This window comes from Mobula hypostoma, chromosome 30 (assembly GCF_963921235.1).
Source record: "Mobula hypostoma chromosome 30, sMobHyp1.1, whole genome shotgun sequence".
NCBI classification, from domain to species: domain Eukaryota; kingdom Metazoa; phylum Chordata; class Chondrichthyes; order Myliobatiformes; family Myliobatidae; genus Mobula; species Mobula hypostoma.
Genome location: NC_086126.1, coordinates 4,594,143 through 4,621,311, shown reverse-complemented (window position 1 = coordinate 4,621,311; position 27,169 = coordinate 4,594,143). Strand labels below are relative to the sequence as shown.

At 51.4% G+C, this 27,169-nt stretch overlaps 1 protein-coding gene across 11 annotated transcripts in view; it reads left to right on the top strand.

Moving 5' to 3' along the window:
• The window catches only part of LOC134339819 (cdc42 effector protein 2-like), a 48,543-nt gene extending 28,666 nt beyond the window's left edge, over positions 1-19,877 (top strand). For 7 of the 11 annotated variants that reach the window (XM_063036641.1, XM_063036646.1, XM_063036643.1 and 4 more), the window contains one exon: positions 17,188-19,877. In XM_063036641.1, the coding sequence (XP_062892711.1) occupies positions 17,188-17,948 (761 nt within the window). In that variant the 3' untranslated portion in view covers positions 17,949-19,877. Of the gene's footprint in view, positions 1-7,061; positions 7,083-15,216; positions 15,320-15,428; positions 15,449-16,052; positions 16,531-17,187 lie in introns of those variants that run through there. The other 4 variants (XM_063036651.1, XM_063036642.1, XM_063036652.1 and 1 more) reach the window with 4 other exon arrangements.
• The last annotated feature ends 7,292 nt before the right edge of the window (positions 19,878-27,169 follow it).

Here is a 27,169-nt window from a genome sequence, read left to right as displayed (position 1 = left end):
CGTTTATAACCTTGTTCTGACTTCACAAATACATGATATTTCCTTGGATACCCGTTTTAGACAAACAATCGAAAAGCTTTTTGCAGGCACAGTTCTCAGCTAACCACCATTAATGCTGTAAAGCTAACTTCCTTGAGTACATAATAGGTTGTAGGTTCTTGATTGATCAGGGGCATCAACGGTTTTGGAAAGAAGACAGGAGAATGGTGCCGAGAGACAATAAATCAGCCATGGTGGAATGGCGGAGCTGACTCGATGGGCTGAATAGCCTAATTCTGCTCCTATGAAAAATAGAGGGCTACGTGCTAGGGAAGTTCTAGGCAGTCTCTGGAGTAGGTTACATGGTCGACACAACATTGTGGGTTGAAGGTCTGTAATGTGCTGTAGATTTCTATGTTGTATCTCTTATGGTAAAAGTAATAGAAGTTAGAAATATCTAGCAGCACCTGTGAACGGAGAAACAGTCTGAGTTTCTGGTTGATGGTTGATGGGTGATAACAGATCATTGATACTAACTCTTCTTCCACAATCAGGTTCAATATACTGATGTACGTTGTGAAATTCTGAAGCAACTCAGCAGGCCAGGCAGCATCTACGGGGAAGAGTGAACAGTCGGCGTTTTGAGCCGAGACCCTTCATCGGGACTCAGCTTTCCTGATGAAGGGTCGCTGGCAGAAACGTGGACTGTTGCCCGATCTGCTGAGTTCCTCCAGCTCTTCGTGCATGTTGCTCTGGATTTCCAGCATTTTGCAGAATCTCTCTTATCAGAATTACTTGCTGCCTATAAGGAGTTTATGCATTCTCCCTGTGACCACGGGATTTCCTCTGGGTGCCCTGGTTTCCTCCCACATTCCAAAAGACAGGCCAGTTGCTGGGTTAATCGCTCATTGTAAATTGTCCCATGATTGGGCTAGGATTAAATTGGGGGATTGCTGGGCGGTGCGGAACAAAGGGCTGGAAGGACCTCCTCCACACAGTATCGCAATCAATCAATCAATAATCAATAATCAGGCTCGGAATCAGGTTTAAAATCAACAGCATATGCCGTGGAATTTGTGGTTTTGTGGCGGTGGTACAGTGCAATACACAGTAATCAAAACTATAATAATAAATATATATATAAAGTTAAATTCAATATGTAGTTAAAAGAGGGAAAAGTAATGAGGAGGTATTCACAGGTTCAGTGTCCATTCAGAGATCGGATGGCTGAGGGGAAGAAGCTGTTCCTGAATCGTTGAGTGTGTGTCTTCAGGCTCCTGTACCTCCTCCCTGATGGTAGCAGTGAGAAGGGGGCCCGTCCTGGGTGGTGGGGGTTGTTAATGATGGATTGAAGCATATGGCCTTTTGAAGACGTCCTGGACGCTGGGGAGGTTTTTGCCCACGATGGAGCTGTCTGCGTTTGTTCTTATTTCAGATTGCTGTAATGGGGAATGAGTGTCAGGGTGGAGATACGTCTCTACCAAAGGAGGAGTGAGGTGCTCCTTCCCTCCGCTAGCCTGCAGGTCACCCTCAGGCAAGGTGTAGCACCTACTTAGCCCCCCGATCAGGGTCACGTGAATCCATGGGAGCAGCCAGTGGATATCACAAGTCCTGGTTATGTGACCACTAACACCAGGCAGACAATATACAGTATTGATAACGGCTGGGGTCACCCATCTTGTAAAGACACTGACCAGAAGAAGGCAATGGCAAAACCACTTCTATAGAAGTAATTTGCCAAGAGCAATCATGGTCATGGTCATTGAGTGGAAAATCCTACAAAAGTAGTGAATACGGCCCGGTCCATCACAGGTAAAGCCCTCTACACCACTGAGCACACCTACATGAAAGGCTGTCGTAGGAAAGCAGCATCCATCATCAGAGACCCCCACCACCCAGGCCATGCTCTCTTCTCACTGCTGCCATTAGGTAGAAGGTCCAGGAGCCTCAGGATTCACACCACCAGGTTCAGGAACAGTTACTACCCTGCAACTATCAGGCTCTTGAACAAAAAGGGATAACTACACTCTCTTGCCCATCCATTGAGATGTTCCCACAACCAATGATCTCACTTTAAGGACACTTTATCTCATGTTCTCATTATTTGTTGCTGTTTATTTATATCTGCATTTGCAGAGTTTGTTGTCTTCTGCACTCTGGTTGATCTTTCATTGATTCCGTTATAGTTACTATTCTATGTGGGCACGTGGCCAAGTGGTTAAGGCGTTCGACTAGCGACCTGAAGATTGTGAGTTTGAGCCCCAGCCAAGGCAGCGTGTTGTGTCCTTGAGCAAGGCACTTAATCACACATTGCTCTGCGACGACACTGGTGCCAAGCTGTATGGGTCCTAATACCCTTCCCTTGGACAACATCGGTGTCGTGGAGAGGGGAGACTTGCAGCATGGGCAGCTGCCGGTCTTCCATACAACCTTGCCCAGGCCTGCGCCCTGGAGAGTGAAGACTTTCCAGGTGCAGATCCATGGTCTCACAAGACTAACGGATGCCTTTAACTGTTCTATAGCTTTGCTGAGTATGCCTGCAGGAAAATGAATCTCGGGGTTGTATGTGGTGACATATATCTATATGGTCTTTTAAGAGACCCCTGGATAGGTACATGGAGCGTAGAAAAATAGAGGGCTATGGGTAACCCTAGGTAATTTCTCAAGTAAGGACGTGTTTGGCACAGCATTGTGGGCCGAAGGGCCTGTATTGTGCTGTAGGTTTTCTGTGTTTCTTCTCTGGTAATAACACTTAGTTTGAACTTCGATCGCCCATGCCATACAACAGGGCGCATAATGAACGCTTTTGGGATGTGGGAGGCAACCTGATTGCCCAGAGGGAACCCACATGCTCACAGGGAGAACCCCTCACCCGTGCTGGCCAAAGCTGGTCACTTGACCTTGTCTCTGAACCAGGGGTCCCCAGCCTGGGGTCTATGGACCCCTCAGTTAATGGTAGGAGTCCACGACATAAAGAAATGTCAGGAACCCCTGCTCTAAACCTTGCCAGTATCCCTTCAAACCGTTCCTATCCACGTACTTGATAGCCACCTCTACCACACTTGCCCCACCCTCCCAAGACCCCTAAAAATGTTCCCCCTCTCGCCTTTGCTGTCTGGTTTTAGGATCTCCTACCCTGGGCAGAGACCATTCACCCTGTCTAGAGTCATGGAGAACTACAGCCACAGAAACAGGCCCTTCGGCTCATCTAGTCCGTGCCAAGCTGTTACTCTGCCCAGACCCACAGCACCCGGACCGTCGGCCTCCACACCCCTCCCATCCACGTACCTCTCCAAGCTTCTCTTAAAATGAACCCTCACCCACCCCTTCCACTGGCAGCTCGTCCCACACTGCCACCGCTCTCTGGACGTTCCCCCTCACATTCCCCCTTAAACACTTCGGGTTCTGGGAAACAAGCTCGTAAATTTTCCCTGTACGCTTTCAATCTTACTGAAATCTTACCATTCAATCTTACTGAACTCTCTCCTCCCTTCTCTTATCTGGGCTGGGCGTTCAGGACGGTGACTGACATTTATAATTTTTCAGAGATACGCCGTACTGCCTGGCAATCCACTGATTCTTATTTCAGATTTCTGTAACAGGGAATCCTAGGCTAATCACAGAAACTGAGACAACATACAGACTCCTTACAGGCAGTGACAGGAATTGAACCCATGTCGCCTGCACTGTAACCACTATGTGCTAACCACTATTGCTACCATGCTGGCATAATGAACCCAAGTGACCAAGTAACCTACTACATAGAACATAGAATAGTACAGCAAAGTAGAGGCCCTTCGGCCCTCAATGTTGTGCTGACCCTCAAACCCTGCCTCCCATATAACCCCCCACCCTAAATTCCTCCATATACCTGTCTAGTAGTCTCTTAAATTTCACAAGTGTATCTGCCTCCACCACTGACTCAGGCAGTGCATTCCACGCACCAACCACTCTCTGCGTAAAAAACCTTCCTCTAATATCCCCCTTGAACTTCCCACCCCTTACCTTAAAGCCATGTCCTCTTGTATTGAGCAGTGGTGCCCTGGGGAAGAGGCGCTGGCTGTCCACTCTATCTATTCCTCTTATTATCTTGTACACCTCTATCATGTCTCCTCTCATCTTCCTTCTCTCGAAAGAGTAAAGCCCTAGCTCCCTTAATCTCTGATCATAATGCATACTCTCTAAACCAGGCAGCATCCTGGTAAATCTCCTCTGTACCCTTTCCAATGCTTCCACATCCTTCCTATAGTGAGGCGACCAGAACTGGACACAGTACTCCAAGTGTGGCCTAACCAGAGTTTTATAGAGCTGCATCATTACATCGCGACTCTGAAACTCTATCCCTCGACTTAAGAAAGCTAACACCCCATAAGCTTTCTTAACCACCCTACCTACTGACCCATATGTCTCTGGGATGCGAGAGGTGAGACGAGCATCGGGAAGAAACACGATGAGGACGTACCCATTCCGTGCAGGCGGCGGCGGGAATGGAATCTGGGTCGCTCGCGGTGTGAGGCCTGCAGGTAGGGCGTGGATGGGAGCTCTCACACCACCCCCCTCCCCCTGAGTTAGCTTTACCGACAGCCAGCTCCCCGCCCGGATAAAAACGGAGCAGAAAGCCTGCTGGAAGGGCTGAGCAGTTCGGCACGGGCCGGACCGTTTCCGTGCCGGCGTGCTCGAAGTGTAGTGCACCGCCCATCGCGGCGCGGCCTCGCGTGGCAGGGGCCGAGGCCATCTGAGTGGAGTTTGCACCTTCTCCCCGTAACCGCCTGGGGTGCTACGGTTTACCCCCACACCCCAACCGCATGCGGGATCGGGGGGGTTAAATTCCCCCCCCCACCCCTGCCAGTGTGCATGGGGAATAAAACGAGACTAAAATACTGGCATGCACTAGATGGGCCGATGGGCCTGTTTTGATGCTGTTAAGTCTTGAGGAACCTTGGGGAGAGAAGTGGCTGATTGAATACAGTGTCAGGAAGTGTACGGTCATGCACTTTGATAGAAGAAATGAAAGCAGGCACTATTTTCTAAACAAAGAGAAAATACAAAAAAACTGAGGCACAAAAGGACTTGAGAGTCCTTGTGCAGGATTCCCTAGAGGTTAATTTGCAGGTTGAGGCTGTGGTGAGGAAGACAAATGTGATGTTAGCATTTCTTTCAAGAGGACTAAAATATAAAAGCAAGGATGTAATGTTGAGGCTTTATACAGCACTGGCGTGGCCTCACTTGGAGTATTGTGAGCAGTTTTGGGCCCCTTATGTAAGAAAGGATGTGCTGACATTGGAGAGGGTTCAAAAAATGATTCCAGGATTGAAAGGCTTGTTGTAAGAGAAGTGTTTGATGGCTCTGAGCCTGTACTGGCTGGTACTTTGAAGAATGAGGGTGGATCTTATTGAAACATATCGAATGTTGAAAGGCCTTGATAGAGCGGATGTGGTGAGGGTGTTTCCTATAGTGGGGGAGTTTAGGACCAGAGGGCACAGATAGAGTCGACGTGGAGAGGATGTTTCCTATAGTGGGGGGAGTCTAGGACCAGAGGACACAGATGGAGTGGATGTGGAGAGGATGTTTCCTATAGTGGGGGAGTCTAGGACCAGAGGACACAGATAGAGTGGATGTGGAGAGGATGTTTCCTATAGTGGGGGAGTCTAGGACCAGAGGGCACAGCCTCAAAATAGAGGGCCATCCATTGAGAACAGAGATGAGGAGGAATTTCTTTAGCCAGAGGGAGGTGAATCTGTGGAATGGATTGCCACAGGCGGCCGGGGAGGCCAACTCACTGGGTGCATTTAAGGTGGAGATTGGTAGGTCAGGGTGTGAAAAGTTATGGAGAGAGGCAGGAGATTGGGGGCTGAGAGGGAAAATGGATCAGCCATGATGAAATAGCAGGGCAGACTCGATGGGCCAAATGGCCTAATTCTGCTCCTATATCTTATCGGCTTATATGCCGTGACATTTGTTTTGCAGCTGCTGTATGTTGCAATACTTAATAATAAAAGAAGTTATAAATTACAATACAAAATATATATTTAAAAATTAAATTAAGTAATGCAAAAAGAGAGCAACAAAAAAGAAATAAAAAAGTAGTGGGAAGGCTCTTCCCTCATCTTTTTTACTCCAGTCCTGTCAAAGGCCCGAAACGTCAACGGTTTACTCTTTTCCATAGAAGCTGCCTGGCCTGCTGAATTCCTCCAGCATTTTGGGTGTGTTGCTTGGATTTCCAGCATCTGCAGATTTTCTCTTGCTTGTGGGGTATATATGTGTGTGTCTATATAGCTGAATTAATTAAGCAGTGCGAAAACAGATATAAAAAAGTAGCGAGGTATTGTTCAATGTCTATTCAGGAACCGGATGGCAGAGGGGAAGAAGCTGTTCCTGAATCGCTGAGTGTGTGTCGTCAGCCCTGCTGTAAGAGGGTTGGGGCAGGGGTCTAGCGACCCACTTCCCTTAAAAAAAAACCCAGAACTTCAGAAACTCCGCAGATCCCATCCCTGGGAGAAGAAGAATCTACGCCGAGAAGACTCACAAAGTCCTGCGGTAAATGTGGAAGCCCCAGGGCCAGTCGATCTTGTCTTGGCCCATGATAGGGGACTCTGGCGACCTGCCGTCCTGGTCCGTGCCCCAGTCGGACTGGTGGGCCTAAAAAGAAACCGTTGTGCCTTCTGAATCCAGAGGGAGTCCCACACTTTTTTTTGGGGGGGGGGGGTTAGTTATTAGTTGGTGTCCCAACGCCAGGGTTGAAGAAAAAGTTGTGAAAAAAGTTCTCTGAAAGGATTCTCCTGACCAATATTAGTTGCTCAACAGGGCAGAGGTAGACTGGCCACCGGTTCGCGGCTGGAGCGAAGTCCGACCCGCCCGATTGATAGTTCCTCTATTGACACACAGCCCTCCGAAGTAGCTGGCGCGACACGTCGACAGCGGAGAAGCGGCTCCTTTTGGAAAGGACGGTGTCTGTCGGCCCCGGGGGAACGGCTTCTTGAGGGTATGGTTGGCGTCTGGTGCTCCTTTTGCCGCAGAGCTCGGAGCGCACAGTCGGTGACAGAAACCCGCTCGTCGCGACGCGGGGCATCTTTAGCCTGGATATCCACGGACAAAGCAAAGAGGTGTTTTTTTATTGTTTTGTTTTGTCGCGGGGTTATCCCCGACTGAGTTTCTCCCCCCATTCGGATGTTTGGTCTGAACAACAACTGAACCTCTTGACCGTGTCCGCATGCTCTTATGCGCGGAGTTGCTGCCACGTGATTGGCTGATTAGACATTTGCATTAACGAGCTGGCGTGCCTAATAAAGTGGCCCCTCAGTGTACGTCAGGGATAATAAACCTCATTCTGATCTGAGGGGAGGAAACGAGTCACGAGGCTGTTCCGCTGGGGGCCAGCACGAACCCGACGGGACGAATGGCCTCACTCCGCGTCGCAGTGTTTCGAAACCTCAGAGTTCAGATCGCCCTTTTTATTCGCAGTTATTCTCTTTTCTTTTTCTTCTTCTGCTGGGGCGCAGGCCGCCGACAGCAGCTCGCCAGAGTCCTCTGCCCGGGTCCGGGCTTTCCAGTCGTCCCCGGTTGTCGTCCATCTTCCTGGTGTCCGCTTCGAGGTGGCGGTAGAGGGTCGATCAGCCCCGCGGCTTCCACCGACTTGCGGCTCTCCTCTCGCTTCAGGACGTCCGGGCCAAGGTCGTTCCTCTCCCGGCGATGAGGCCTCTGGAGATTCTGTTGGTGTTTCTGCAGCTCTGGGTTTTTACGGGATGGGGGTTGCTAATCCCATTGCCCAACCCCCCTCCTCTCTCCGCCGTCCGCGGCGCAGTTCATATTCTTCAGCCAGATTATTTTGTTTTAGCACACCTCATTAATCCTTTCATCAAAAAAATAAACGCAGTCGACAATCGGGAACATTGTAGAAGCTGCCAGTACTTAGCCGTGAGCGTTGGAAGTACTGGGTGTACGATGGTTGTCATCTCGTTCTGATCTGTTCCTGAGAAGGAATCTCTGCTTATCTGGAATCGGGGGAGGCAGTTCGATATTCCAGCTTCATGACGGACCAACAAGTTTGCACGTTGTCACGGAGCACTCCAGGCTCTCACAGACCCTTCAGCCCATCTACCCGCGCCTGGACCATAGCCCTCCCATCCATGTACCCATCCAAAACTTCGCTTAGATCAGAATCAGAATCAGAATCCTTTATTATCGCCAAGTATGTGGACACATACAGGGAGTTTGATGTCGGTTTCCCTGAGCTCTCGCTGTACAGAATCAAAGAGCAAACAAAACAATAGTGCAAATAATCATGAACTATATACAATGAGGTATACCTGTGTCCGTACAGGTGGATTTGGTTTATAATGGACTAAAATTCAAGTGTTCATAAGACTGATGGCATATGGAAAGAAACTGTTCTTGTACCTATGGGTCCTGGCATACAGTGATCTAAAGCGCCTACCAGAAGGAAGGAGTTGGGACAGGTGATGTCCAGGGTGTGATGGATCCACAATGATGCTGCTTGCTCGCTTCCTGACTCTAGATGCACATAAGTCCTGGATCGAGGGCAGCTTCACGCCAATAATCCTTTCCGCAGCCCTGACGGTTCTTTGGAGTCGTTTCTTGTCTTGTTTGGTAGCTGATCCAAACCAGACAGTGATGGATGAACAGAGAACAGACTGGATTATTCCTGAATAGAATCGAATCAGCAGCTCCTGAGGCAGGTTGTACTTCCTGAGTTGACATAGGAAATACAACCTCTGCTGAGTCTGTTTGATAAGAGTGTCCGCGTTGAGTGTTAAATGTTGCAATCGATCCCACACCCACCACTTCCACTGGCAGCTCGTTCCCTTCATGGACTGCCGATAGCAGCTCACCAGAGTCCTTTATCCTGGGCCAGTCTTTCAGTTTGTCCCCAGATGCAGCCCATCTTCTTGGGTTCCCAAACTTTTTACATGCCATGGACCCCTGCCATTAACCGAGGCATCCGTGGACCCCAGGTCGGGAACTCCTGCTCTGGACAAAGATCCTTCCTTTCCCAGGGATGAGGACCCTGGAGTTTCTGTTGATGTTTCCATGGTCAAAGTCACCTAGATCCCATTTCTTCCCTGTTTTGATGGTTGGTCTGAACAGCTGAACCTCTTGACCATGGCTGCGTGCTTTTATGCATTGAGATGCTGCCACACGATTGGCTGATTATATAGCTGCATTAACGAGCAGGTGTACCTAATACAGTGGCCACCGAGTGTATGTGTTTATATGTATATCTACCTGTCTCTCTCTCTCTCTCTCTCTGCAGTATATAGAGCAGATTCTGATTAATTGGGCTATTGGTTATTCGGGGCAGCTGCTTATTTGGGACAACTCTTAAAGAACAAAAACAAATTGAAAAACTAGCTGGAGTTCCCTTCATTTATTTGAGTCACTACACCGCTTTAATTGGAGACTCTTTCCGAACACCTTCTAACTCGCGTCAGTCACATGTATGGCCATTAGACACTGCATCGTGCTTAGAGTGAGCAGGTTTAAAATAGTGTCAGTTGCAGGTGTTTCTGTTCAAAAAAGCAGTGATTTGTTTTGTCAGTTACAGTGGCCGAGGAATGAGCAGTAAGACAATTCAGAGCAGTTTCAAGCATTCGGGCTTGGAGATGCCAGAAACGGATGGGAGTGAAAATGAAACTATTTCACTGCTTCAACAAGTTAGGAACTATGAAGAATTTAGAGGTATTGACAATCATCCTGAATGTTACAATGAGAATGAAGGTTTGGAGGATGCAATTGTCGATAGCATTGTATGAAGACTGTCCATTATCTGCACTAGGTGTCTGCACTGATTTTGGTTCATTGTATACACAACACTTCCGATGACTGCATCTTCCAGCAGGCCCTTCCAGCCCAATGATCCTCCCAGCAGTCCACCGATTTAACCCTCGCCTAATCACAGGGCAATTAGCAATGACCAATTAACCGACTAACTTCGGACTGCGGGAGGAAACCGGAGCACCCAGAGGAAACCCAGGGGCACACGGGAAAGGAACTTGCTTGCAGAGCACGCCGGAATTGAACTCTGAACTCCGATGCTCCCAGCTGTAATAGCTTCGAGCAAGCCGCGGTTTAGTATCACTGATGCTGCCTTTGTCCTCAATATGGGGGGGGGGGTGGCGGGGAAGCTGGTGCCCATGATGGAGTTTAGAATCAGATTCAGATTACTATCACTGACACGGGTCATGAAATTTGTTGTTCTGTAGCAGCAGTGTGTTGTAGTACATTTTAAAAAAACTATAAGTCATAATAAGGGATAAATAACTAGTGCAGACAGAGAGCAAGTTACAGAAGTAGTGTACACGAGTTCATGGATTGTCACCTTGTTGCAGTGGAGAAGCTTGTGTGGTCCTGTGATCCCGAGGGCGATGCCATCTGGATCTATGCTCCTGGTAGGGTCACCCATGGCAGTAAGGTCGAGGCTGAGGTCCCTGACAAAGAACAATCCAACCAAGATCTCAACGGTGGAACAGGTGGACGAAGTTACTTCGAACTCAATGGCTGTGAAGGCGGATGAAGGCTGCAACAAATCCATCAGCTCCAATCGTCGTGGTTTCCATGCTGTTGGAATCAGTTGGTTGATTTGTGAAATATCGTGTGCTTCTTGGAGTGCAACATCAAGTACACGTCAAACAAATACACGCACAGGTGTCTTCACTCTGTGGGCCACTTCTTCAGGACGAAGGCCATCGTCCTCGACCTCGAGGGATAGCCACGACATGAGTTCGTGGACCAGTCCGACATATGAAGGTGGAAGGGAAGAAGTTATTCCTAAAATGTTGAGTGTGTGTCTTCAGGTTCCTGTACCTCCCCCCTGATGGTAGCAATGAGAAGAGGGCATGTCCTGGGTGATGGGGGTCCTTAATGATGGAATCTGCCTCTTGAAGATGTGCTCGCTGCTGGGGAGGCTGGTGGCCATGGTGGAGCTGGCTGAGTTTACAACTCTCTGCAGCTTTTTCTGATCCTGTACCAGACGGTGATGCAGCCAGTCGGAATGCTCTCCACGGTACATCTGTACCAGAGTCTTTGGTGCCATACTTGAGGGCAGGTTTGTGGGGCTGTGGCCAACTCCTGTATCTTGCCTGTGTTTTTTATGACACCAACCCGGCCTCAACGCTAAATTGTAAATTGGTTTATTGTCGTCCCATGCACCAAGATGCAGCCAGAAGCTTGTCTTGCAAACTTTTCGGACAGTGCATTGAGGTAGAACAAGGCAAGACAATCTGAGAGGCCTCCGTTGGTCAGGGTCAACCATGGATATTGTGTCGCAGCTGTCTAGACATGCAAGCCAGGGCAGTATGATATGGAGAGCCCATGTAACAGGCTCCCCCTCTCCACGCATCAGATGAACCCAAAGGAACGGCAGAGACCGTAAAAGTTTGGCACCGGCAGTGTTGCAGGTTGCCAGTCGGCGTTGAACTCAACAGAGGGACTCCAGCTCCGGATTTTTCCCTCAGGGTTCACTCCCAAAGCCTTCCCCATGAGTGGGTGCAGCCACAAGGCAGCGGAGATTTAAGATCAGAGTCTTCCTTCTCCTAGATGAGCTGCTAACCACGGCTGACGAGACCCATCTGCCCGAAAGCGATTGGCTTTAAGGCGCCAGTAACTGGCCTTCGCCCCTTCTCCTGTCAGTAGAAACGGTTCCGCCGGGCTTAGTAGCTAAGCCACACGTGAAGGCCAGGAGCTGGGCTTGGTTGTCAGAGGCTGTTTGAGGTGTCCACCACTGGGAGCATTTAACAGCTAGCGGGAGCTTGTCCTCCCCCAGCTCTGACAACATTAAGGAACCAAGGAGAAAGCATGAACAGCAAGCAGAATAGAGCGTCACAGCCACAGAGAAAGTGCACTGCAAGGTGACAATAAGGGGCAAGACTATTGAACCGACCTCTTGAACAATAAGATTGACGCTAGACCTCGCAATTGACCTCATTATGATCTTATTATGACAACAATCAACCAGTTCCGACAGGTAGCGAGGTTCAGTGCGAAACTTTGCTCGCCTGCAGAATATTTCACCTCATCAGTACATGGAGGTGGGTCAAGGGAAAAGCAGTAACAGAGTGCAGAATAGAGTGCTACAGTTACAGAGAAAGTGCAGCACAGGCAGATAATAAGGTGCAAGGTAGATTCTGAGGCCGCGAATCCGTCTTAACATACAAAGGGACCGTTCAGGTCTTATAACAGCGGGGTAGAATCTGTCCCTGAGCCTAGTAGGACGAGCTTTCAGGCCTTTTTTATCTTCTGTCCGATGGGAGAGGGAGGAGGAAGTATATCGGGAGGGGGGGCCGGGGGTGTTTGATTACACTGGCTGCTTTACTGAGGCAGTGAGGAGTGTAGACAGAGTCCACGGAGGGGAGGCTGGTTTCCGTGATGTGCTGAACTGTGTCCACGACTCCCCGCGGTTTCTCGCGGTCACCGGCAGAGCGGTTCCTGAGCCGAGCCGGGATGCATCCGGAGAGGATGTATCTGTAAAACCTGAATCTTACGCGCCCTCCCCCCCCTCCACCCCCTTAAACACACAGTCCCCGCAGCCCCACCCTCTACATCAGAGTCTGGAGATAAAGGATCTGATCTCATCTTCTTCAAGATGAAAGATTGTTTAATGTCATTTCCAGTACACAGAAGTTCAAAGTCAATTTATTATCCTGAGGTTCGTTTTCTTGCGGGCATACTCAATAAAATAACCATAACAGAATCAATGTAAGGCCGCGCCAACTCGGGTGCTCAATCAGAGTGCAGAAGTCAACGAACTGTGCAAGTTCAGAAAGAAAGAAATAATAGTAAATAAATAAAAATCGAGAACATGAGATGAAGAGTTCTTGAAAGTGAGTTCGTAGGTCGTGGGAACAGTCCAGTGTTGGGGTGAGTGAAGTTATCCCCTCTGGTTCAGGATCCTGATGGTTGAGGGGTGATAACTGTTCCTGAACCTGGTGGTGTGGGTCCTGAGGCTCCTGTACCTTCTACCTGATGGTTGAGGGGTGATAACTGTTCCTGAACCTGGTGGTGTGGGACCTGAGGCTCTTGCAGTCGAGAATCAGAATCAGGTTTACTAGCAGTGACCTATGTCATGAAATTTGTTAACAGCAGCAGTACGATGCAATACATGATAATAATATAGAAAAGAAAGTAAATCAATCACAGTAAGTATATATATATGCATATTAAATAGTTAAATTAAAAATAGTGCAAAAACAGAAATAATATTTTTTAAAAAGAGAGTTTGTTTTCATGCTTTCAATATCCATTTAAAAATTGGATGGCAGAGGGGAAGAAGCTGTTCCTGAATCGTCGAGTGTGTGTCTTCAGGCTCCTGTACCTCCCCCCTGATGGTAGCAGTGAGAAGAGGGCACGTCCCGGGTGATGGGGGTCCTTAATGATGGACGCCGCCTTTCTGAGGCATCGCTCCTTGAAGATGTCCTGGATACTACGGAGGCCGGTGCCCGTGACGGAGCTGACTAATTTAAGAGCTTTCCGTAGCTTCTTTCGGCCCTGTGCAGTGGACGGTGAGGCAGCCAGTCAGAATGCTCCCCATTGCACATCTGTAGAAGTTTTTGAGAGTTTCAGGTCACAAAGCAAATCTCCTCGAAGTCCTAACGAAGTATAGTCGCTCTCCTGCCTTCTTCGTAGCCGCGTCGGTATGTTGGGTCCAGGTCAGATCCTCAGAGATGTTAACACCCAGGAACTTGAAATCGCTCACTCTTTCCACTTCTGATCCCTCTATGAGGATGGATTCGTGTTCCCTCGTCTCACCCTTCCTGAAGCTCCCTGGTCTTGCTGACATTGAGCGAGAGGTTGTTGTAATGACACCGCTCAGACAGATTTGCAACCTCCCTCCTGTCTGCTGGTTCATCACCACCTTTAATTCAGCCTCGGACAAACTTGCAGCCACTTACAGCAGTTCCTTAATTAGTCATTATTATTGTCACGTGTACAGAGGTACAGTGAAAACCTTTGTTTTGCAAGCCCGCCAACCAGATCATTTCATCACAGTGAGTTAGACAAGGGGAAGGCGCTGGAATGCAGGATAAAGTGTTATAGAGAAGGCGAAGTGTAGGCAGACTATAAGGTGCAAGGGTCATAACGAGGAGAGGAGAGGGAATGTCTGGGGTGGGTGGGGTCTCTGATTAATGCTGGCTGCTTGACTGAGGGCAGCGAGGAGCGCAGATGCTCCCGACGTCGGGCAGATTCCGATGTCCTGCAGATATTGGAGATGTGGCAAGCTTCCGGAATGAACACATTCCACTGTCTCACAGCTCGGGGGGCCTGGGTCCGACGGTCACTGGCCTCAGAGAATCTGTCTCTTACTCACAATCTCTCTGCCTCTCACAGTCTCTCTCTCACACACACAGTCTCTCACACACAGTCTCTCTCACACACACACACTCTCGCTCACAGTCTCTCACACACACAATCTCTCTCACACAGTCTCTCTCACACACAATCTCACAGTCTCTCTCACACATACACAATCTCTCTCACACACAATCTCACAGTCTCTCTCTCACATACCCAATCTCTCTCTCACTCACACACACACACAATCTCTCTTACACACAGTCCCTCTCCCTCTCACACAGTCACTCTCTCACACACGCGCGCACACACACACACACACATACACACAATCTCTCTCACACAGTCTCTCTCACACAGTATCTCTTTCACCCTCACTCTCCCAAACACACACTCTCTGTCTCTCACACACATACAGTCTCTCTCACAACACGCACACACTCTCACGAACAATCTGTCTCACTCAGTCTCTCTCACACACACACAATCTCTCTCTGCCTCTCACAGTCTCTCTCTCTCACACACAGTCTCTCTCTCTCTCTATCTCCGTCTCTCTCTGTCTCTCTCTGTCTGTCTCTCTCTCACAGTCTCTCTCTCTCTCTCTCTATCTCCGTCTCTCTCTGTCTGTCTCTCTCTGTCTGTCTCTCTCTCTCTCTCTCTCTCTCTCTCTCTCTCTCTCTATCTCCGTCTCTCTCTGTCTGTCTCTGTCTCTCTCTCTCTCTATCTCTGTCTGTCTCTGTCTCTCTCTCTGTCTCCCTCTCTCTCTCTCTATCTGTCTCGTCGATCTCCGCAGTACCAGAAGGACTCCTGCGTGCGTGTACACACACTTTACAGTCGGTGACTCACGCTGTTTGCATTCCATTGTGTGACAGTCTCACCGGGTCAGATTAATGTTGGAGCCCCCCACACACACACACTGCCCTGTGCCAGATCGGGCACTGCCCCCTAATGTGGCCCCAATCCAAGAGAGTTCACCGACACAGTATCACAGCTGCGCGAGTAACGAGTGCTCCGTTCAGAGATCGTGCACCTCGGGGTACAGTTTCCCTTCCTGTTCTTAGTTTTTAAATTAACCCTTAAGTCTTCGAAAGTCCCAAATCAGTCGAGTCATTGTGAGTCGGCGGATTTGCAAAGAGACCGTTAATTTTCGGTATAATAGACGGAGGTAAATGTCCGGGTATCCGATTAAAAGTTGATCGTTGTGGCAGCGGGCGGCGATTCCCGCGCTTGTGAGAGCGGACACTATGTGAGCGCGCGCGCTGCGGAGGAGCGGTACTGAGGGAGCGCCGCGCTGCGGAGGAGCGGTACTGAGGGAGCGCCACGCTGTGGGAAGTAGGCGGTACTGAGGGAGCGCCACGCTGTGGGAACTGGGCGGTACTGAGGGAGCGCCACTCTGTGGACAAGGGCAGTCCTGAGGGAGCGCCACACTGTGGGAAGTAGGCGGTACTGAGGGAGCGCCACGCTGTGGGAACTGGGCGGTACTGAGGGAGCGCCACTCTGTGGACAAGGGCGGTCCTGAGGGAGCGCCGCGCTGCGGGAAGTGGGCGGTACTGAGGGAGCGCCACGCTGTGGGAAGTGGGCTGTACTGAGGGAGCGCCACGCTGTGGGAAGTGGGCGATACTGAGGAAGCGCCACTCTGTGGACAAGGGCGGTCCTGAGGGAGCGCCACACTGTGGGAAGTAGGCGGTACTGAGGGAGCGCCACGCTGTGGGAAGTGGGCGATGCTGAGGGAGCGCCACGCTGTGGGAAGTGGGCGATGCTGAGGGAGCGCCACGCTGTAGGAAGTGGGCGGTGCTGAGGGAAAGCCACGCTGTGGACAGGGGCGGTGCTGAGGGAGCGCCACTCTGTGGACGGGGCGGTGCTGAGGGAGCGCCACGCTGTGGACAGGGGCGGTGCTGAGGGAGCGCCACGCTGTGGGAAGGCGGAGCTGCTGGAGTTGGAGGTGCCCTTGGGACCCCAAACCCCGGCACCACATAGCAAATGCCGCCTCGCGGGTCCACCCGCACCCTTCCATCGCGCGGCCCTCCCTCCGCTCTGTGACGCGCCGACTGTTTCTCCATGGATGAGCTCCTCCAGCTGTGTGTGTGTGTGTGTGTGTGTGTTGTTTTGGATTTCCTGCAACTGCTGATTTTCTCTCGAGTTTGGTTCCCGTTCTCGCACACTTTTCACTTCCTGCCCTCCGGTCACGCCGTCAGGGGGTGAGGGAGGTCCCCAGTGAGCGACCCGGAGTGGAGGGTGTTACAGCAGGTGTCCGTGTACCAAGTTCACGTGGAGTGGGAGAGGCTGAGTATCTGAACGGGCGGCTGCTCAGGTTCCGGCCGCACTTCGGCCCCGCGCTCCTGGTTTATGCGGGGAAGGGGGGGAGGGTGTCTCCTGGTAGACTTGCAGCTAGCCTGGCCAACATGGCCATTTGTGGTCTGCCTACCCCTCTTCCGGGGCTCAATTCGTGCCGGTGTCTTTGGGAGAGGGAGCGTGCACCATTATGAATACAGTGGGGGATTTCCGGGAATGGTTCCTCCCTCCCCCTCCCCCGAGACCTGAGTAGTATTATCTCCATTTTAATTTGAATTCATTATTTGTATTGTAACCCTTCGTTTGTCTTTGAATAAAGTTTCGGACGTTTGTGGGAAAGGCGCGGCGCTGAGGGAGCGTCGCACCGTGGGATGGGGTGTTGAGGAAGCATCTCGTTCCGCACCGCGCCTGGGTCTCTCAAATCCACCTCTCCCTCGGCTTGACGCTTTTTCAACACGGTCGCGTTGGCGTAAAAGTGCTCCCTCACCAACTCCTCTCTCGCGGCACGGCGTTCCCTCACCACCCCTTCCGGCGGCGCTCCCTCCTCGCTGCCTGGGAGACGGACAGCCTTTCCTCAGGACTCCCCGTTAACTCTGTCCGTTTTCCCCACAGACTCGGGCGCCGGCGAGGACCGGGAGAAGGGAACCATTCGGGAACCCGGAGAGCGAATCCCCGCCCCCGTGTCTGCTGAGATCTCCGGGGGGAGAGAGCTGACAGCCTCTGGGGAGGGAATGTCGGCCAAGCCTCCCGTCCCCTTGAAGTGGGGCAGCTACAGGGGCAAGAAGAAACCCCGCGAGGCCCTGAGCTCGGAGATGATCAGCCCGCCCCTGGGGGACTTCAGGCACACCATCCACATCGGGAGCCGAGGGGCGGACGACGTCTTCGGCGACCTCTCCTTCCTCGAGGGGAAACTGCACCTGCTGCCCGGGCGGCTGAGCGATCTCCGGCCCCGGCCCCCGCCCTCCTCGTCCGCCGAACTGGGCAGGACGGCCAGCCTCCGCGAAGGCGATCACCTCCCCCTGTCGCCCCTGCTGCAGAACGCCGTCTCCTTGCCGGCCCTCGGGGGACCCCGGGCTCCCCCTAAACCACCCAGGCTCCACCTGGACAGCAAAGACAGTGAGAGCCGGGAGAAGGAGCCGGCGGGCCGGGCGGAGACCTCGGGGGAGAACCGCATCAGCAAGAAGGTCCCGGCGGCCCGGGCGGAGGCCTTGCTCCCCCACGCCGTCTCCCTCCTCTCCCTACAGTTGGACCTCGGGCCCTCGATACTGGACGACATCCTCGAGGTTATGGAGCAGAAGAAGGACTTGCCGCCCGAGGTGGCCGACCTGGTTCAGGAGCCGGGATCCAGGTGCGAGATCCTCTCCTCCGAGTAGGAGGTCTCGAGGGTCGGGGCGGAAGGGAAAAGAACAGAGAGACTTGGCCGCAGCCCAACAGCCCTCAACTGTCTAACCACCGAGAAATCCGACCAGCCACTCCACTGGTTGTTATTGTCAGGGAATATAGAGGAGGCCGTAAACTTTAATGATGACGAGCCACGAAGCGAGAGGGGACTGAAACGGATCAGGGCGGGCAACGAGATAAACTCCAGGCAGCGAGAGTGAAGGCTAGGAGCGACTGGGTGAGGCCGGCCCGCTGGATGAGTGAACATGGACTGTGGATGAGAACTGGGGTTCAAATAGGCTGCAGGTGACCAGCGTGGAATGAGCTGCGCCGGATGTGCAGGCTGAGATGTGTTGGGCGGAGGGGGGGGGATGGCCTGAGAGACCCCGTACAGCCTAGCGAACCCACGCCGCATATTTACACTGGTCCATCCATCTTTGGAAGGTGGGAGAGAACTGGAGCACCCAGGGGGAAACCCAAGCAGTCACGAAGGGAGCATAGAAATTGAACCTGGGTCACTGGAGCTCTATGCTACCGCACTGAGTGCCAGCGGGGCTCCAACCCCTGGTCAGGTAGAGGGCAAGCATCGTGGAACCCGCCTCCCTGCTGCACGGGAGGGTCTTTACAATCCCTCAGGGGCCAGCAGCTTCGTATTTCCACCTCTTCCTGCACCCCCCCCCGTCCTCTCCAGGACTGGAATCCGTTTACAGTCGTCACTTGTATTGAGGTAGGACATACAGGCCCTCCGGCCCACGATGTTGTGCCAACCCCTTAACCACTTCTAAGATCAATCTAACCCTCCCCTCCCATATCATCCTCCATTTTTCTATCACCCATACATCTCTCTAAGAGTCTCTCCCTGATGTATCTGACTCTACCACCACTCCCGGCAGGGTGTTCCACGCACTAAGATTTCTCAATATTAAAAACAACTGCCTCTGGCCTACCCCCCCCCCCAAGCTCCTTAAAGTTATGCCCCCCTTTCTGCCCTGGGGTTAAAGTCTCTGGCTGTTCACTCTTTATCATCTTGTCCACCTCTATCAAGTCACCTCTCATCCTCCTTCGCTCCAAAGAGAAAAGCACCAGCTCGGCCAGCCGATAAGACCTGCTCTCTAATCCAGGCAGCATCCCGGAGAATCTCCTCTCTAAAGCTTCCACATCCACTGATCTGAAAGCCCCGGCTCACTGTCTGTGCGGATCAGATCACTGCACGGTGCACTGGGGTAGAACGGGGTCAAACGGTAACAGAATGCAGAGTAAAGTGGAACAGCGACAGAGAAAGACAGGTAGACGATAAGGGTGCAGTTCTGACCGCCATGGACTATTCGACTGCAACAGTCTCCCCTCGCCAGCTTGATATTCAGCCGCTGATCTGCCTTCTCCTCCTCTCGGTGGGGGGGGGGCGTGTTTGGACTGACAACACGCTGGCGCGGAGACTCTCGGCAAAGCCCTGCCCTGTTAGGGGGCAGTTTGACCCCTCAAGGAGCCAACGAAGCCGCCCCCTCGGCAAGCATCGAGCCTCTTCGGAAGACTTTCGCTCCCACGAGGGGCAGTGAGGCCAGTTAGCTTTACCATCTTCCCGCCTCATAATTTCTGAACCCACAGCTTAATATAACTGTTATTTAATTCAATGTCTTGTACATAATTTATTGAGATACTGGTCCCTGCGACCCACCAACCCTCCTAATTTGACCTAACCTACATACGGGATAATTTACAATGATCAATTAACCTACTAACTGGTACATTTTTGGACTGTAGGAGGAAACCCACGCAGTCACGGGGAGAACGTACAAACTCCCGAACAGATCATGCCAGAGTTGAACTCCGACGCCCCGGACTGTAATGGCGTCTTGATAACAAATAGACCTTGTACATACGACAAAACTTAAAGATGCCTCCCGCAGCAACTACCAGATTAAATTTACAACATTTGAAGTGTTTGTGGTGGTTCTTGTCTTGCCGTTGTTGGTTGTTCATAGGCCGCTGTCCCGAGTCCTCCATCCTGGGCCGGTCTTTCACCTTGTCCCCAGGGGTGGCCCTTCGTCTTGTTGGCCGCATCATCAGGTGCTCTTTGGCCGTCCCCGCCCCCACTTTCCCGGGAGATTCCACATTAGCGCCGGCCTGGTGATGGTGTCCCATCCGTTTCCGATGGCGATGGTCCGGGATGGTAGAGGGTCGATTGCCCCCGTCGGCTTCCAGGGAGCTGTGGCTTTCGCCGCAGGACTTCTAAGCAAAGATCCTTCCCCTCCCAGCTCCGGGCTGCGAGCCCAATGCCCAACTCTCTTCCTTTCGCAGCCGGGCTTGGGACTGTCTGTGACAGAATTCTCTGCAGTCGTAAGGAACACGGTTTTTCAGTATCTCCCAGGGTGACTATTAGGGTGGTCTTAAAAAGCGGGTTAATCTCCTCAGCACTGAGGGAAGTTTATTGCCAACTCTGCCCTTGATATGATGTCTGTATAACAGTCAATGTCAACACAAGCCTGGAATCGGAACCAGGTTTAATATCACTGATAAAAGCCGTGAAAGCTGCTGTTTTACGGCTCAACTTACCTACTGGCCATTAAGACGCTGGCATTTAAGGCAGCGATGAAATCTCTGGCGGTGTTCGGGGCCTCCTTCATCGTGTCAGGAGCTTCCTCTCGGTTTTCAGCACTGTCAGTCATGCAAGTCCCGGGTGGAGACTCAGGAATACTGTCACACTCTGATGTAGAAGGATTCTTCATTGCTGTTTCTAGAACAATTTTGTTTGACCAATCAGGGTTGTTAGCCCTGAACCTGGAGGACTGGTGGACCACTCTCAGTCTGACCTCTACCCTTTGACCTGTTTGGCATGGGTGACCCTACCAAGGGCCAAAGCCCTGACTCCAGCCGACATTGCTCTCTGGATCATTGCGGCCCGCAAGCCTCCAAATCCTACGATGAGGTCGTGGTCCTCTCGGAGGACATTGCAATACATAATAATACAAAACTGAGAATTACAGCAAGTGTATTTACCTCAGGAATGGGAAAAGAGATGAGAATTCAGGGTAAGGAGGAGGGGGGAGGGGGGAAAGAAGTACAAGGTGGTAGGTGATTGGTGAAACCAGGAGAGGGGGAGAGGGTGAAGTAAAGAGCTTGGAATTGATTGGCGAAAGAGATAAAGGGCTGGAGAAGGAGGAATCTGATAGGAGAGGACAGAAGGCCATGGAAGAAAGGGAAGCGGGAGGAGCACCAGTGGGAGGTGATGAGCAGGTAAGGAGATAAGGTGAGGGATGGGAAATGGTGAAGGGGGGGCATTACCGGAAGTTTGAGAAATCAATGTTCATGCCATTGGAATGGAGGCTACCCAGATGGAATATAAGGTGTTGCTCCTCCACCCTGAGTGTGGCCTCATCAGGGCAGTAGAGGAGGCCGTGGTCTGACATGTCAAAATGGGGATGGGAAGTAGAACTGGAGTGGGTGGCCACCAGGAGATCTCGCTTTTTCTGGCAGATGGAGCGTAGGTGCTCGGCGAGGTGGTCTCCCAATCTGCTTCCGGTCTCACCGATATACAGGAGGCCACACCGGGAGCACCGGACACAGTATATGACTCCAACAGACTCACCGGTGAAGTGTCGCCTCACCTGGAAGGACTGTTTGTGGCCCTGAATGTTGGTGAGGGAGGAGGTGTAGGGGCAGGTGTAGCACTTGTTCCGCTTGCAAGGATTAGTGCCAGGAGGGAGATCAGTGGGGAGGGACGAGGGGACAAGGGAGTCACGTAGGGGGCAATTCCTGCCGAAAGGGAGAGTGGGAGGGAAAGATATGCTTGGTGGTGGGATCCCTTTGTAGATGGTGGAGGTTTCGGAGAATTATGTGCTGGATGTGGAGGCTGGTGGGGTGGTAAGTGAGGACAAGAGGAACCCTATCCCTGGTGGGGTGGTGGAAGGCTGGGTTGAGGTCAGACATACATAAAATGGAAGAGATGTGGTTGAGGACAGCGTTGATGGTGGAGGAAGGGAGGCCCCTTTCTTTGAAGAAGGAGGACATCTCCTTCATTCTGGAATGAAAAGCCTCATCCTGAGAGCAGATGCGGTGGAGACGGAGGAATTGAGAGAAAGGGATGGTGTTTTTACATGTGGCAGGGTGGGACGAGGTATAGTCTAGGTAGCTGTGAGAGTCCGTCGGTTTATAATAGATAAGCTGTCTCTGGAGATAGAGACAGTGAGATTGAGAACGGTGAGGGAGGTGACGGAAACGGACCAGGTGAATTTGAGGGCAGGATGGAAGTTGGTGGCAAAGTGGATGAAATCGACGAGTTCAGCACGGGTGCAGGAAGCAGCACCAATGCAGTCGTCAATGTAGTGTAGGAAAAGTGTGGGACGGTCGCCAGTGTAGGCTTGGAACATAGACTGTTCCACGTAGTTAACAAACAGGCTGGCATTGCTGGGACCCATGTGGGTGCCCATAGCTACCCTTTTTGTTTGAAGGAACTGGGAGGAGCCAAAGGAGAAATTATTAAGTGTGAGGTCAAGTTCCACTAGGCTGGTTGGGTCTGGTGTCCAGAAAGAAATGGAGAGCTTTGAGGCCTTCCTGGTGGGGGATGGAGGTGTATAGGGACTGGACATCCATAGTGAAAATAAGATGATCGTTGAAAAGATCAAGAATGTGTGAAGTGTCGCAGACGTAGGTGGGAAGGGACTGAACCAGGGGGGATAAAACTGGAGCTGTGGGAGAGTGGCGCACCCTCTCAGTGCCCTGTCATGTGGTGTGAGGTCAGGTGACCACATCATGTGACGTGAGGTCAGGTGACCAGAGTCCAGGCGGGAAGGGCTGCTTTTGGAGGGAGTTGTAGAGGAGGTGGGAGTTCAGACTTCGGACACCTGTCACTGATGGGAATCTGAACAGGGAGAAGGGAGAATTCCTGGGATGCAGAGATCACAGAAAGGTGCAGATGACCGAGGGAACTGATTTATCGGCTCGTTACTACGATGTGCCCCAATGTACAGAAAACCTCATTTCGCACGCCGTCCATACAGACCGTTTCATCTCATTGGTACATGGAAAGAGGGCAAGGGAAAAAACGATAACAGAATGCAGAATAAAGTGTTACAGCTACTGAGAAAACTGTGACAAACTGCTATCGACGTGTGATAGAGAGTGTATTGACTGGCTGCATCACGGCCTGGTATGGAAACACCAATGCCCTCGAACAGAAAATCCAACAGAAGGGTAATGGGTTCGGCCCAGGACATCACGGGTAAAACACGCCCGGCCATTGAGCACATCTACAAGGAACGCTGTGGTAGGAAAGCATCAGAGATCCCCCCCGACCCAGGCCATGCTCTCTTCTCGCCGCTGCCATCAGGTAAAAGGTACAGGAACCTCAGAACTTCCACCACCAAGTTCAGGAACAGTTATTACCCCCTCATCCATCAGGTAGAAGGTACAGGAGCCTCAGAACCCACACCACCAGGATCAGGAACAGTTATTACCCCTCAACCATCAGGTAGAAGGTACAGGAGCCTCAGAACCCACACCACCAGGATCAGGAACAGTTATTACCCCTCAACCATCAGGTAGAAGGTACAGGGGCCTCAGGACCCACACCACCAGGTTCAGGAACAGTTATCACCCCTCAACCATCAGGTAGAAGGTACAGGAGCCTCAGGACCCACACCACCAGGTTCAGGAACAGTTACTACCCCTCAAACATCAGGTTCCTGAACAAAAGGGGATAACCACACTCACTTGTCCATCCATTGAGATGTTCCCACGGCCAATGATGTCACTTTAAGGACTCTTTATCTCATGTTCTCGTTATTTATTGCTATTTATTTATATTTGAATTTGCACAGTTTGTTGTCTTCTGCACTCTGGTTGATCTTTCATTGATTTTGTTATAATTACTATTCTAAGAATTTGCTGACTATGCCCACAGGAAAATCTCGGGGTCGTATGTGGTGACAGATATGTACTTTGATAATGAAATTTACTTAACGGTTTGAGCTTTTAGTTACAGCGAGGATGCAGTGCTGGCAGCCAGTAAGGTTGGAGGGCCACAGCAAGGTAGGATGTGAGGGTCAAAACTTTAATGTACTAGAAGAAAGACTTAAATTGAAAGTAACACACAAGATACTGGAGGAACTCAGCAGGTCAGGCAGCATCTACGGACGGGAATAAACATATAGTCCTGTGCAAATGACTTTTTTTTTTCAGGCATCTGTTAGTCTTGTGAAACCATGGATTTGCGCCTTGGAAGGTTTCCAGGGCGCAGGCCTGGGCAAGGTTGTATGGAAGACCGGCAGTTGCCCATGCTGCAAGTCTCCCCTCTCCACACCACCGATGTTGTCCAAGGGAAGGGCACTAAGGCCGATACAGCTTGGCACCGGTGTCGTCGCAGAGCAATGTGTGATTAAGTGCCTTGCTCAAGGACACAACACACTGCCTCAGCTGAGGCTCGAACTAGCGACCTTCAGGTCACTAGACGAACACCTTAACCACTTGGTCACGTGCTCAACACAACCTGCAAATGACTTAGGTGCGTATATAGCAGGGAGCCAAAGACTTTTGCACAGTACTGTAATTTTATGTATTGCACTGTACAACTGCGGCAAAAAAAAACCAAACTGCATGACATATGTGAGTGATGATAAACATGATTCAGATATGGCTCTCTTATGGAGTGAAGTGAGAAGGAGGCAGGGAGAGGGGGATCTTGGGTGGGGAAAGGGGGAAGGGAGAGGGGAAGGGAGCGGAAACACCAGAGACACATTCTGCACTTCAATTCAAGTTTAATTGGCATTCAACCATACATGAATACAGCCAAATGAGGCAGCATTACCCCAGGGTCAAGGTGCTAAACACAACACCAACAGTCACACACAGCACAAGATCACAATAAGAATCCTCCCCCCTCCCAGAGTGACACCACGGCTTGATGCCCAGTCCCCCGCACATACAAGTCAACAAACTCATATAGAATATCAGTAAAATACTGATGAATCCAGTCCAGATCACCCAGCTACTGATATCACCTCTCGACCAGGCCCCGACTCCCACAAGGCAACTCCGCGGCTTTGAGGCCCAGCCCCCCAGTAGAGCATTCCAGGTTGGGCGCCACTTCCCCAGCGGCAGAAAGCAGGCAACCCCACGGCTTGAGGCCCCCAGTCCACTGAAAACCTGCAGCTGGCCACGACAGAGCCTGTCTTCTGCCAAGCGAAGCCCTGGGAGGGCAGCAACGCCGCGCCAACCCAGTGAAGCGCCAACGGCTTCATCCGCTCACTCCGGCGGTAGTGGGGGGGGGGGGGCTGCAAAGAGGCAGCACTGAGGCTTCGGGCCTAGTCCTCACAGGGAGCTCCCCCCGCCATCTGCCCCCTCGCTCTCATCCGCAAATCGAACTTGCGGAGTATCAGGTTAGCGATGTCCAACACAGGGGTCCTGCCATCACAAGAAAGGCAACCCTGATGGCCGCTCGTTATTTGACTGTAAACCCCCCCCCTTCCTTTTCTCTGCCAACGAGCAACACATTGACGGGGCAGACCTGCGGTACTTTAAGTTCTTAAAGTCCAGCGGGACATGGTGTAGGTCAGAATCAAGCGACCTTTCCCAGTGTCTCAGGGCTGGGTGTGTCTGCACTCCTCCACTGCCACCTGTCCCACACCCCTCCCACCGGCGCCCCACCCTCGCCGCTCCCGCCAGGTTTGCAGACTCGCTCTCCGCTCCACGTTGGCAAACACGGGGCCGTGTGATAAATATTTTCCTGAGAGCATCGGGCAGGACTGCCTGACCTGCTGACCACGTCCAGCACTTTGAACACACTTCTCTGGATCTCCAGCGTCTGCAGGACCTCTTCTGTTTAAAATTAAACATAGTCCGACAAGAATCGAGAAAAAATATATACTGTATTTAAACCCGGATAAAAATAATATTTAGAAGCAGAAATACGAGGAAATCTGCAGATGCTGGAATTTCAAGCAACACACATCAAAGTTGCTGGTGAACGCAGCAGGCCAGGCAGCATCTCTAGGAAGAGGTACAGTCGACGTTTCGTGCTGTGACCCTTCGTCAGGACTAACTGAAGGAAGAGCTAGTAAGAGATTTGAAAGTGGGAGGGGGGAGGAGGAGATCCGAAATGATAGGAGAAGACAGGAGGGGGTGGGATGGAGCTAAGAGCTGGGAAGTAGATTGTCAAAAGGGAAACAAAGCTGGAGACACGGAAGAAAGAAAGGGGCAAGGGAGAACCAGAGGTAGATGGAGAGCAGGCAAGGTCCCTATGTTGGACATCGCTAAACTGATACTCCACAAGTTCGATTCGCGGATGAGAGCGGGGACAGATGGCGAGGGGAGCTCCCTGTGAGGACTAGGCCCGAAGCCTCAGTGCCCCCCCACCAGAGTGATGGAACGAAGCCATTGGCGCTTCACTGGGTTGGCGCGGCGTTGCTGCCCTCCCAGGGCTTCGCTCGGCAGAAGACAGGCTCTGTCGTGGCCAGCTGCAGGTTTTCAGTGGACTGGGGGCCTCAAGCCGCGGGGTCGCCTGCTTTTCTGCCACCAGGGGAGTGGCACCCGACCTGGAACGCTCCACCGGGGGGGGCGGGGGCGGGCTGGGCCTCAAAGCCGCGGGGTTGCCTGGTGGGAGTCGGGGCCCAGTCGACAGGTGATATTGGTAGCTGGGTGATCTGGACTATATTCATGAAATTGTATTTTTACTGATACAGTATTCTATATGAGTGTGTTGACTTGTTTGTGCGGGGGACTGGGCATCAAGCCGTGGTGTCACTCTGGGAGGGGGGAGGATTCTTATTGTGATCTTGTGCTGTGTGTGACTGTTGGTGTTGTGTTTAGCACCTTGACCCTGGGGTAACACTGCCTCGTTTGGCTGTATTCATGTATGGTTGAATGCCAATTAAACTTGAATTGAAGTACAGAATGTATTGTGATTGTGAGAGGGAAAGAGAGAGAGAGAGAAAAATATAATAAATGAATGAATAAATAAATAAAATGGGGGATGGGGTAAGAAGGGGAGGAGGAAACAGACTTTTTATTTTAGATTAGATTATGTGGACACACAGTCCTCTTTTATTGTCATTTAGTAATGCATGCATTAAGAAATGATACAATATTCCTCCGGTGTGATATCACAAAACACAGGACAGACCAAGACTGAAAAAACTAACAAAACCACATCATTATAACATATAGTTACAACAGTGCAACAATACCATAACTTGATAAAGACAGTCTGTGGCACAGTAAA